The sequence below is a fragment of the Pteropus vampyrus genome, unplaced genomic scaffold (assembly GCF_000151845.1).
Source record: "Pteropus vampyrus isolate Shadow unplaced genomic scaffold, Pvam_2.0 Scaffold252, whole genome shotgun sequence".
NCBI classification, from domain to species: domain Eukaryota; kingdom Metazoa; phylum Chordata; class Mammalia; order Chiroptera; family Pteropodidae; genus Pteropus; species Pteropus vampyrus.
In genome coordinates, this window is record NW_011889033.1 from 433,503 (window position 1) to 444,168 (window position 10,666).

Below are 10,666 nucleotides of genomic sequence, written 5' to 3' on the forward strand. Positions count from 1 at the left end.
GGTAGCCATGTGAGTGAACATGAAGGGGCGAAGGACTGAACTGCACAGGAAGCGAACGGCATGGCTGCTTCCGCTCCTGTTGTCCTAGGAGTAGAGAGTGCTGCTCTCCGCACGGCACGCCTGGGACGGAAAGGGAAAGGACACGTGAAAGGAGGAGACTTGCCAGCCCTCCCTCAGGGCCACACTCTCGTCCCCACCCCCACCCCCACCCCCACTGAGAGGCAGCGGCTGTCACCCCCAGGCCCCATAAAGACACCGAGACACAGAGGTGGAGCACTCTGCTGAAGGCCGCACCATGAGCAGGACAGGAGCCGGAGCTGGGACCCGGCCACCGCCCCACGCCATCTCTCCTACTGGCCCAAGGTCACAGTGACCCATGGCAGGAAGGGTGTTAATTCCCTGGGTTCTTTTCTGCACAGTCCACAAAGGCCTCCTGGGCAGGGAGGAGGGACGAGTCAGAACCTGCCCGGGGCAGAGCGGCTCTGCTCCCCTCTTCCCGCGGACATCCTGGGGACCTGGCCTGGCCCTCCTCCCACGTTTCCCCATTCAGTCTCTGCCTCTCACCATGGTCCCTTTGTCCACAGCAGCTTGAGAGCCAGCCCTACACAGTGCCAGCCCTGAATCCCTGCATTTGCCTCCACATATTCTGAATATTAATGTCGTTCTGCACTAATGAGCCTGGCCCACTTGGTCCCAGCTGGGGCCTTGGATGTCTGCTGATTAACTGGTACAGAGCTTTTAGAGGGAGAGGAGGGGGGGGGAGGAGAGGGGAGGGAGCGGGGAGGAGGGAGCCTGGCTTTGTGCCCTTCTGAGCAATACCAGCAACACTTCTGCGAGAAGAGGGAGGTGGTTTGGGAGCCAAGGGGAGCTTGAACCCGGGTGGCATCACTGCTCACTTTGTGACCTGAACCTTATTCTCCTCACCTGCAAAGTGGAGGTAACAATTCTGGTCTCCAAGGAGTGCTGTGAAGACTCATGTGCGAGCCGACAAAAAGCCTCATGCTGGAGGAAGAGGAGCAGTCGCTGAAGCCAGGAGAACAAGGTGTGGGGCCTGGGGGGGCTGGGGGGGCCTGGGGAGGGCAGGGCAGGGCCTGGGGCAGGGGAGAGGGAGGGGCCCCTTGCCCACATTCAGGCCTAGGCAGGGCCTTCTGTCTGCGGGAACTCAGTAAGGCCCCTGTAGGGGCTTCTTTCTACCGGGAGGGACGAGGCCTTTATGTTTGCAGAAGATGGTCTGAAGCTTTCTGGTGAACATGGGGTTTGACACGATGCATCTGGACCGGGAGAGTGTCCTATGATGCAGCCCCCGATGCTGGGCCTGGCACAGAAAAGGGGGAAGGGAACAGAGGAAGGTCTCATTCCTAAGTGGTGTCCTGACTCCCTTCTGCCCTGCAGCCACATCATCCGCCCCAGGCCCAGGTCACAACACCATTCACGGCCATTGTCACGAGACAGTGAAGGCCCCAGAGCGAAGACCTGCAGACACTAGCGTGGCCAGCTGCTGCCTGAGCACCCCACGGAGGGGCCTAAGACAGGCTCTCACCATCTGATGCTGCACTGTGGGGCCCCCCCGCCTCGGACCAGTCATTGGCTTTTGACTGTCTCATTCTTCAGTATCAGCAGACACTCATCAATGGCCAATAGTCGGTAAGAAAAACCTCCAAAATGAAAAACACAGATGAAATAGATAAAAGGGCCTCGGAGGGAGCGGAAAGAAGCAGGGGGAAGAGGGAGCTTTGCGATAACGATGATTAACACCCTGGGAGGAGCGGCAGAAAGTCCTGTGCCCATAAAACACGGGGTGCTGCGGGAAAGGGGCGACCGGGGAGCGGGAACGAACGAGCTCTCGGAAACCGGACAGCTGAGGACGGGAAAGAATTCAACAGAAGGTTTGAAAGATGGAGACAAGACCATCCCCGGAAGGTGAAATGAAAGCCCCAGAGGGGGAAGATAAGAAAACACAAGCAGCATTGGGGGTCACTCCAGCGAGTCCAACCTCCAAAGAATTGGGGGTCACTCCAGCGAGTCCAACCTCCAAAGAACAGGAGTTCCGGGGAGAGGGCGGAGGGAGCCCAAAGACTGTTTTCCTGGCAAGGAGGTGCCGAGAAGGGGACTCGCCGGGGAAGCTGGCTGTGCAGAGACGTGGTGGGGCAGGGACGCGGGGGGACCGGATGCGGTGGGGGACAGGGACGCGGTGGCAGAGAGAGGGCTGTCCCTGTGAAATGGCAAATAACTTAGGAGGGCGGAAAGGCTGACATGAGCAGCGAGCGTGGCCCAGGAGGCTGGACGAGCAGGCGGGGAGACCGCTGAGGGGTTGGGGAGCAGGCTGGGCGAGCACCCCGATTGCCCCAAGTGAGATCGTAAGGACCACAGGGGTCGGGCGACGACTTTGAGACTCACACACGTCCTCCCTCTGTCGTGCTGGCTCATGGGATGAGAAGGTTATGCTCTAGAAACTCCCCTTCGGTCCCTCTGATTAGGTCAAAGACGTGTCAGGCGGGTTCTGCTTTCTCTCTGACCCCGACACTCACTAACCTCCCTCTTCACAAAGAAAGCAGAGCGCGGGGTCCAGCAGGACCTTCGGCAGGCGACATGCTCCAGCTGGCACGAAATGACATTATTTTGATGTCACGATGTTTATTTTCATGGTCACTTTATATTTATGACATACAAAACCCTTTCCTCTTTAAAGCACTAACGTAAAGTCTTCCGAAACAAATGTATCTTAGCAGAAGCGCCGAGTCTATTATAGGACGGCTCGTAAACGGCAGGGTAGGGGAGCATGCAGATGTGCAACACCACGAGGCCGAGGATGCGTTTCCTAGGGCTGCAGCCACAAACTGTCACACACCGGACAGTTTAAAACACCAGAAACGTGTTCTCTCCCGGCTCCGGAGGTCGGCAAGGCCCCCTCCCTCGCCGGGCTCCGCGAAGGGTCCTTCCTGCCTCCTCCAGCTCCCGCGGGCTCCGGCGTTCCCTGGCTTGTGGCCGCATCACTCCTGCCCGTTTCTGTGTTCACAGCCTTCTCTCTCTCTCTCCTCTGTCTCTGCGTGTCCCTCTCTGTCTCTCATAAGGACACCGGTCATTAGATTTAGGGCCTTCGATGTGTCCACTTGACTAGGCCGTGAGGTGCCCACACATAGACATCTACACCTTTTTGATTCTGTTTCTCTGAGCGGCCCTAACGCACACAGAGGAGACGGATGGATCCAGGAGGCGCTCTGGACTCCGGGAATGTGGGGTGTTGGTGCAGCGGGTATCCGACTCGGGCACGGGCCACCCCACCACCTTCCGGAAGCTCTTCCTGAGCGCGTGGGCGCGGGCCGGCAGGTCCCGTCACCGCTGTCTGTGCCTTCGCTGCGCCCTGCCCGCTGCTCTCAAGGGAGGGGTTTCAGGTCACGGCCGGCCTCGGCCCCCTGATGATCTTCTTACGCGTTTCCTCCACCACTCTGTGCATCTTCACCGATCGTCCTGAACTGTCACCTCCACAGCTTAAATCTCATTAACTGAAGTGTAACTTACGGGGTCTGCGAGCGGACGGACCGCGGGTAAACGGCTCCTATATGACACGCCAGGATCGTGAGGACTTTGAGGAATAAATTCACAGAGAGCTAGAGGCCAACACACCAGCCTTACTACTGGGAGAGGTAAAGTTAGAAGGCGAGGTCTAGGAAGAGGGCCCAGAGGGAGTGTGACCTGGGTCTGGCAATCAGTCACGGGTAACTGGACGAGGCCAGGTCCCTCTGCACAGAGGACAGAGCCGAACACCTGCTCAGCCTGGCGTGACCAGTCAGCCCTTCCGAATTACTCGTCAGATGAGTCGCTGGACGTCGGAGGCCCAGAGAGGGTCCTGCAGAGGCAGGAACATCAGGAGCAGAGAAGACTGACATGGCTGTCCCCCGCCTGCCCCGCTGCTGTCCCCAGAAATCTCGGCTGTTACTGGTAGAAATTCCAGCTCATCCCACAGACCAGCCACCCTGGTGGGAACTGACCGGATGGTGCGCGCGATGGGTAATTTTAATACATCGACTTGAGTGGGGCCATGGAGTGCCCAGATATGTGGTCAAACATTATTCTGGGTGTGTCTGTGAGGGTGTTTTGGGGTGATATTAACATTTAAATCAGCAGACTGAGCAAAGCAGAGGGCCCTCCTAATGTGGGTGGTCCTCGTCCATCAGCCGAAGGTCTGAACAGAACGAAAAGGCTGACTCCCTTCCCCCCACACCGCGTGAGACAATTGTTTCCTAGCTGAGTCCTTCGATCTTGACCCGAAATATCAGCTCTTCCTGGGTCTTGAGCAGGTTGGACTTGGGACGGGAACTACGTCGTTGACATTCCAGGGTCTCCAGCTCGAGGACCTTGGAACTTGTCTACCTCCGTAACCACGTGAGCCCATTCGGTGTGTGCATGGGGTGTGTGTGTGTGTGTGTGTGTGTGTGTGTGTGCGCGCGCGTGTGTGTGTGTGCACCCTACTGGTTCTGTTTCTCCGGCGAACCCTGACCCGTACGCGGGCAAGAGGACTCAGAAACAGGGTTCATCTCGTTTCTGTTCTTCTAGGTGACTCCCACTCGAGCTTCAGGTCACGGCTCCAGCACTGTCCCCTCCAGAAAGCTCGTCCTGGCTCCATGGGCCGACCCCACTGCAGTTCCAATCCCTTCTTCCAACCGGTGTGAACAAAATGCTTGCCCTTGGTTCATCTGTGGACCTCGGAGGAGCAAAATGAGCACTCACCCTTCAGACTGTGGGTCTTATGTCTCGAAGGGCTCAGCTGTGCCAAACCCCGTCTTCAGCTTTACTGGGCTCGTGGCAGAAAACAGCTCTCACGCCCCAGAGCATGAAATGCTGGTGAAAATCAATCTGCATTCGGGAAGAGCTGGAGACGCGAGTCTGACAGACTCCACTCCGCCTGCCGGGGCCTCGAGCTCAGCGTGGAGAGAGGCAGCTATTATTGTAATGATGAGACCGAAGCCGAAATCTTATTAAATAGTCTATTGACCCAGAAAAGAAACGAGCGCAGAGCTGTCATCTTCTCCTTTTTAAGCATTCTGAATTTTTTGGTCTAGCACAGGATGGAACATTAGATTAATGACAATCTCCTCGGTAGGATGCCGATACAGGATACTGACGACGGTGTCTCCGATGCAGGGCGATGGCTCGGGGGAGAGAGATGCCGTGAGTCCTGGCCTGCCCGGGGCTGCGAGGCTCCTGCGGAAAGAGTGGATGGCACCGTGGTGCCTTCGGCGCGTTAGCCACGTCCCCACACCGCCCAGCTGGACGCAGGCGGCAGGACCCAGCTGGATGGATGTCCCAGGGCTTCAAAGAGTTGCTGCTCCTACCTGACTCGTTAATCAGGATTCGCCAGGACCCACAGCCCACGCTCTGCTCCTACATTTCCCGTTCTCTGGCTGGCGCCCTGGTGCCCAGTCCTCCGTCCTTCCTTCGTCAGCGCGAGCCTGTCAGACATCTGGCACTCGTCTCTCGCTGGGCCAGTCGACGCTGGCTCGCTGTACGGTGCTCATCCTGGCCCATCTGCGGGGCACGTGCTCCTGTTGGCGGGGGCGCATGGGGTCAGTGCAGCCCCCGTGTCGGCCTGTTTTCCCAGATGGAGAGCAGTGGCTTGTCCCCGCTGGAGCATCTCTGAATCACAGGGGTGGACGGCCTTTTCCCCTGGCCATCGACAAAGGCGTCTTCGACGTCTTATAAAAAGCCCCTGTCTTACATTGCTCATTTAGCTTGGTTCTAGGGAGAGATGAGAGTTCTTTCCAGGCGACAAGGGTGTTTTCCCTTTTCCTTCTGAAATTAAAACCTAGATGTGGAGTGAAGGGGAAGGACAGTGTCCCTGTGATGAACGCGGCAGATGCGGGTTGAAAATCCTTTGCAATCTCCCGCAGACTATGCAAGCTCCCTGAGCCTTCAAGTGGGAGGGTGAGGGTTAACGACGCCTAACAGACCTGGTGGTCACAAGAACTGAACGAGGTGGCACACATCACGCACCTGATCGAGCCCTGTAATGTGGTAGGTGGACAATGGTGTCTGTCACCAGGGCCTCTATCGACATTGTTGACTCCAGTTTATCTTCCTCACTGAGTAGTCTGGGAGCTCGGCGTCAACTTCAGCAAAGACAAGGTCAAGGTGTGGACCTAAGTCCAGCCATGTACAATGCCAGGCCCTCTACTCAACGCACAGCATCACAAAGAGGCCGGCAGGAAATTAGGTACCTCCGATGCCTAGTACCTCGGTCAGGTGACTAGGTCACCCATGCCTCCCACCGCCTGGGTGGGACTCGTACGGAGTTTCCTTTCTCGAACACGTGGCTTCAGCACCTCCCAGACGGTGAGCATCTTCTTATACGTCATGTCGCCTCGGCTCCGCCTTTGGCCTGGGAGCGACGCGCACACTCGCCTCATTTCAAAGATAAAGAAAATGACGGCTGAGGCTCCTATGACTCAGACAGCAAGGGGCCCAGCCAGGTGCCAAACTCAGCTTTATTTAACAAATACTTCAGTCTGTTTTGTCAAACCCCTCGAGAAGGTAAGAGGTGGGGAAATGCAACACATAGACCAAGCGACCGTGACAAGGCACCCAAGGCTTGGCACTCAGGTATGTATCTCTTTAACCCTCGCAGGAACCCCGAGGTTAGCATCAGCACCCCCGTTAGTAAGGACGAGAACTGGATCAAGGCTCGGGGGCGGAGGCAACTCTCCGTGGAGAACGCAGCCAGCAGCCGGTCCCGGAAACCTGGACTCCATGCCCACCTATGTCACTCCAGCTAACCCTGAAGTAGGTTCAGGTATGCGGAGATCTTAAGAAATAAAGACACGGTAGGAAGACGTGTCTACGTGACTGCGAGTTGCCCACAAACTCTTCACACACATCGACGAGCACGGACAGCCGTGCTAAGTCACAAGTTCGAAATCAAGCCTCTTACCTTCAAAGCTCTGTGCCCAGAGGTCTGGTTCTTAGCAGCACACCTGTGCGGTGCTCACACACGTGCACAGTTGCGCACACACGCGCACACATGGGCACACACACACACACACACACACACACGCACACGCTCTTGATAATTTCCTCTTCCCCAGTGACTCACTAATCAGTGTCTTTTGAAAAATGAGTAATATCCACATCAAAGACAAGCTCCTCAGTTAACTTTCCAACATTCCGCAGGAAACTGTGCGTGAGCACAGCGAGAATACCACCTGCCGTCCCCCGGAAAGAGAATCCTCAGTATTTCCATGCGATTGGAGGGGTCGAAGGTTTTCAAACAAGAAAGTCTCTCCTCCAGCGCAGCGTCTAGTTTCACTGCTACGCGATGGGATGCGACTCAACATGCAGACTTTCGTGTGGGTAGAAAACGTAAGAAATTTTAAAATAAGAAGGAAAATGGGTTATAGGTAGAGTTTCATTTAGAGAAGTCTTAGCGGTTCAAATCACTCACTCCCTCTAGATATATCTAGAACCTACTGTGTGCCGGCCGCTGGGTTAAACCCTGGAGGGAGCGAGATGCATAAAAGGACAAAAAACCAGAACAAAACAAAACAAAAACACCCACGCAGTCTGGCGGAGAAAGCAGATACGTAAATAAGTCATTCTTGGGACAGAAGTATGCAGAAGTTCTGCGGAAACACAGAAGAGGGAATTGTCTGGAAGAATTTGGGAAGGCTTCCCGGAGGAGACCCCGCATTTTTCCGGGAAGAGCTGACGGTTAGGGGAATCCGGGCTGTGAAGGCGTGGAGGCCAAGTCCACCTGTGGTGTGAACTTGAGCCGCATGCCTTTCTGCTCAGCATGGCTCCCTGCATGTTTCTTCTGGCCCCTTTGGGGAACCAGCATCCCCCTCAGGTCCAGAGGGGCTTCCTATGGGGCTCAGGGGATGGGTGCATGGTTCAGGTTGGCTAAATTAGAATGTTCCTCCCCTCTGGCTAGAGAAATTCATCCAGGGATGGCCATGTGACTCAGGAAGATCCAATCAGAGGGATTGATGTATGAATTTGGTGAGAGAGAAAGCCCGGCTCCACCGCAATGGTCCAGCCGGGCATGCGGCAGTGTGGGCTTGGTGGCTGCCATGTCGCTGGCCCACTGGGAGGAGCCTGTTCACCAGATAAAGTCAGCAGAGACCTACAAAGCAAGATCTCTGTCTCTCTGTCTCTGTCTCTGTCTCTCTCTCTCTCTGTCTGAGTTGGAGCCTCAATAACAGCAGATATGCTAAACTTCCACATTTAAAAAAAAAATTTCCCTTTCCTTCATTGTGTTTGATTTGGGCTTCTATCACTCCGAATTCATCAAAACAACTATGTCAAGTTGGCATACTCGAGTAACCTAACAGGACTCGTGGGCAAAGCGAGAATTAAGGGTGAAATCATAAACACCAGGGCTAAGGCATCCAGACTTTATCTTGTGCGGAGTCAGTGAGCGTTTTTAAGAAACAAAGCGACACGGTTCGCTTTGCTTTTAGAAAGACATCTCCAGCAGGAGGATGAGTCAGAATATCTTTCATTCATTAGTTCATGCAAATATTGGGAGAGCTCGCACTTGCTGAGTGGGGGTGGACGAAGGCGGGAGCCTATTATGCAACTGACGATTTCATCTGAATGGGCCAGAAGGCAGTTTTCCTCTTTAGTTACTAAGGGTATTTAATTAACGATGAATATTGAATTTTTCTACGTTAAATAATGGAGTAAACACTTCAAAGGAACATCTCTCATCCAGCAAAATCCCCATCGGTAACAAGACACGTGTCACGGTTAGCGAGCACGGCAATTAATAAAGAAATAAATCAGAAAGGACCAGTCAGGGCCGCACGTCCTTCTCCACCTCCGACCGCCTTTGTAATTTCTAAAAGGGGCAACGCCGGGCACGTCACTGAGCTAAGGCCACGGTGCTGGCACCAAAGCCGGAGTCCGTTTCTAAGGCGCAGAGTCTGCCCAGGACCCGCGGGAGCCGCAGTCCCAAAGCCCCGCACCGGAGCCAGCGGCGCGACCCGCCTCCGACCGCGCTGACCCGGAGCCTCCGACCGCGCTGACCCGGAGGCCTCCGCGCTCCAGGGCCTCCCTCCGAACCTCCGTCTTCTCCAACTGTAAAACGAGCGGAATCAAAAAACGCAGCCCAAGCTCAGTAATTGCTGCGCGAATGATACACAAAAACATAAGATTCTCCAACGTTAAAATCCAAACTATGAGGTCTTTACGCAAAAGTTGCATTCGTATCCAAGGGGCACCTCCTCTTACTACAGGCATCCTGCGCTCCACCGGCCCAACGCATCCGATGTCGGGCACTGTCCTGGGCACCGGTGCCACCCGCTGATGAGAACCGGCCCCCCCCCGACCCCAAGCTTACGGGGACGGAAACTGAGTGGGAGGAAGTCACTAACTGAGGGGTGGTCACGGTGACGGTGGAGGTGTGTGCTTCGGTGTCAGGGAGGACGAGGCACAGAGCTCCGATGTCCTTCTGTCCGAGGTCACGGCAGCCATCATGGAGGGGACCACACCTGAGGTGGCAGTGGCATCACAACGATATTCCAGGAGAGCTGGCCACACAGTGTGCAGACCGGATTGGTGGAAGGTCAAGGCGGGTCCAGGAGGCTGCGCTGGTTATGTGCCCGCGGGTGGCAGATCCAGCCCCTCGCCTCTTCTGTATTTCTGGGGCCACGGTTCCTGGGCGGCCTCGTCTTCCAGCTGGGCTTGCCCCGTGGGGAAAGACTGGAGCTGGTGTTTCTTCGCGGTGGGTCCCTGGCAGGCTGCTTCGCCTCCGCCTTGTCATTCCAGCTTGGATCACACGGTCCCTGTCCCTGTGGCGCTACCAGCCCATCTCCCACGGAGCAGGTCCCCCGAGGGTCCAGCTCCACTGCAGGGACCTGGACCCCCCCACGCTCTGCTCCCTGGGTCCCTCCAGCCCTAGGGTATGTGGCAGTAGGAAGCTGTCACCTCGTCGTCCACCGTTGCCCTTCATTTGTTCTTCAAAACAGAAGAAACACGTATACCAGTGTCACCAACCCCCTGTACTGAGTTCCCTCCACGTGCTCACGGTGGTTTCTGTGTCCTGTCTGCACTGCGACCTATGCGAAGGCCAGTGAAATGGCCCAGGCTAGAGATGGTGACGGATGAAGGCAGAGAGGTGAACCAGCAGGAACCTGAACTTCAATGCACTCAGGAGAGAGACACAGAGAGGTGAGTTGGGGGACGGTCCCCAGGATGGCAGGACCTGCCAGCTCACAGAGATCATGAGCGCACCAGGGCACACGCATTCTTCTGATTCCTGGGGTTTAGCTGACTGTCCATGATTGTTTTCTGACTTCATATCCGCAATTTCAACCTGAAGTCGAGGAACGTGTGTAAAATTTCTACTTTCAGCACCAAAAAGAGTTCTTCCCTCAATATCTAATTTTAACTGCTTTTACAAAAACAAAATAACGGTGCTCTATGTATCTTGAAATCACGGTGAGATCGTGATGAGATCAGGGTAGATCTTGGTGAATCTCACATACTAAAGCAAGCTCATTCGCTACTGCAGAGAATAATCTGGTTTCCGCATCAGGACGTTTAGAATTTGCAAGCGTCTCCCATGGTGGTAAAAAGTATCAGTGTCACTGCTAGAGGTTAATTGGTTTCCTCCAAACTGCAACACGGAGATCACCTTTTTCTTTTGCAAAAGCATCGCACGACGTTCACAGCT

The 10,666-nt window shown here is 55.3% G+C and overlaps 1 protein-coding gene across 1 annotated transcript in view; it reads right to left on the reverse strand.

The window, feature by feature from the left end:
• STK32B (serine/threonine kinase 32B) overlaps nucleotides 1-10,666 on the reverse strand; it is an 87,194-nt gene that overhangs the window by 58,461 nt on the left and 18,067 nt on the right. Inside the window, exons 4-5 of the mRNA XM_023520185.1 lie at nucleotides 8,114-8,147; nucleotides 565-572 (exon numbers count right to left, since the gene is read on the reverse strand). Coding sequence (XP_023375953.1) covers nucleotides 565-572; nucleotides 8,114-8,147 — 42 coding nt within the window. The remainder of the gene's footprint in view (nucleotides 1-564; nucleotides 573-8,113; nucleotides 8,148-10,666) is intronic.